The sequence below is a fragment of the Loa loa genome (genome assembly GCF_000183805.2).
Source record: "Loa loa unplaced genomic scaffold supercont3.84, whole genome shotgun sequence".
NCBI lineage: Eukaryota > Metazoa > Nematoda > Chromadorea > Rhabditida > Onchocercidae > Loa > Loa loa.
Genome location: NW_018108264.1, coordinates 213,234 through 213,601, shown reverse-complemented (window position 1 = coordinate 213,601; position 368 = coordinate 213,234). Strand labels below are relative to the sequence as shown.

Below are 368 nucleotides of genomic sequence, written 5' to 3'. Positions count from 1 at the left end.
ATACTATTATTATTATAATAATAATAATACTATTATTATTATTATTATTATTATAATAATAATACTATTATTATTATTATTATAGTAATTATACTATTATTATTATTATTATTATTATTATTATTATTATTATTATTATTATTATTATTATTATTATTATTATTATTATTATTATTATTATTATTATCATTATTATTATTATTATTATTATTTGGCAAAAGAAAGCAAAAATTAGAAATCATTGTAATGCTATGATTCATGTATAATCGACGATATTTTAAACTAAAATTTGATTTCAGAAAATGACCAAACATGAACTTGTTGACAAATTTTTTAACATTTTTATTGAAAAAAGAAACATGAATCAT

General features: G+C 11.7%; 1 protein-coding gene across 1 annotated transcript; it reads right to left on the bottom strand.

The window, feature by feature from the left end:
* Positions 1-50: 50 nt before the first annotated feature.
* On the bottom strand, positions 51-368 carry LOAG_10280 (hypothetical protein; the record flags this gene model as incomplete). The annotated part of the gene is made up of 1 exon (XM_003145807.2): positions 51-368. The coding sequence occupies one exon, from the start codon at positions 366-368 to the stop codon at positions 51-53; it is 318 nt and encodes a 105-aa protein (XP_003145855.1).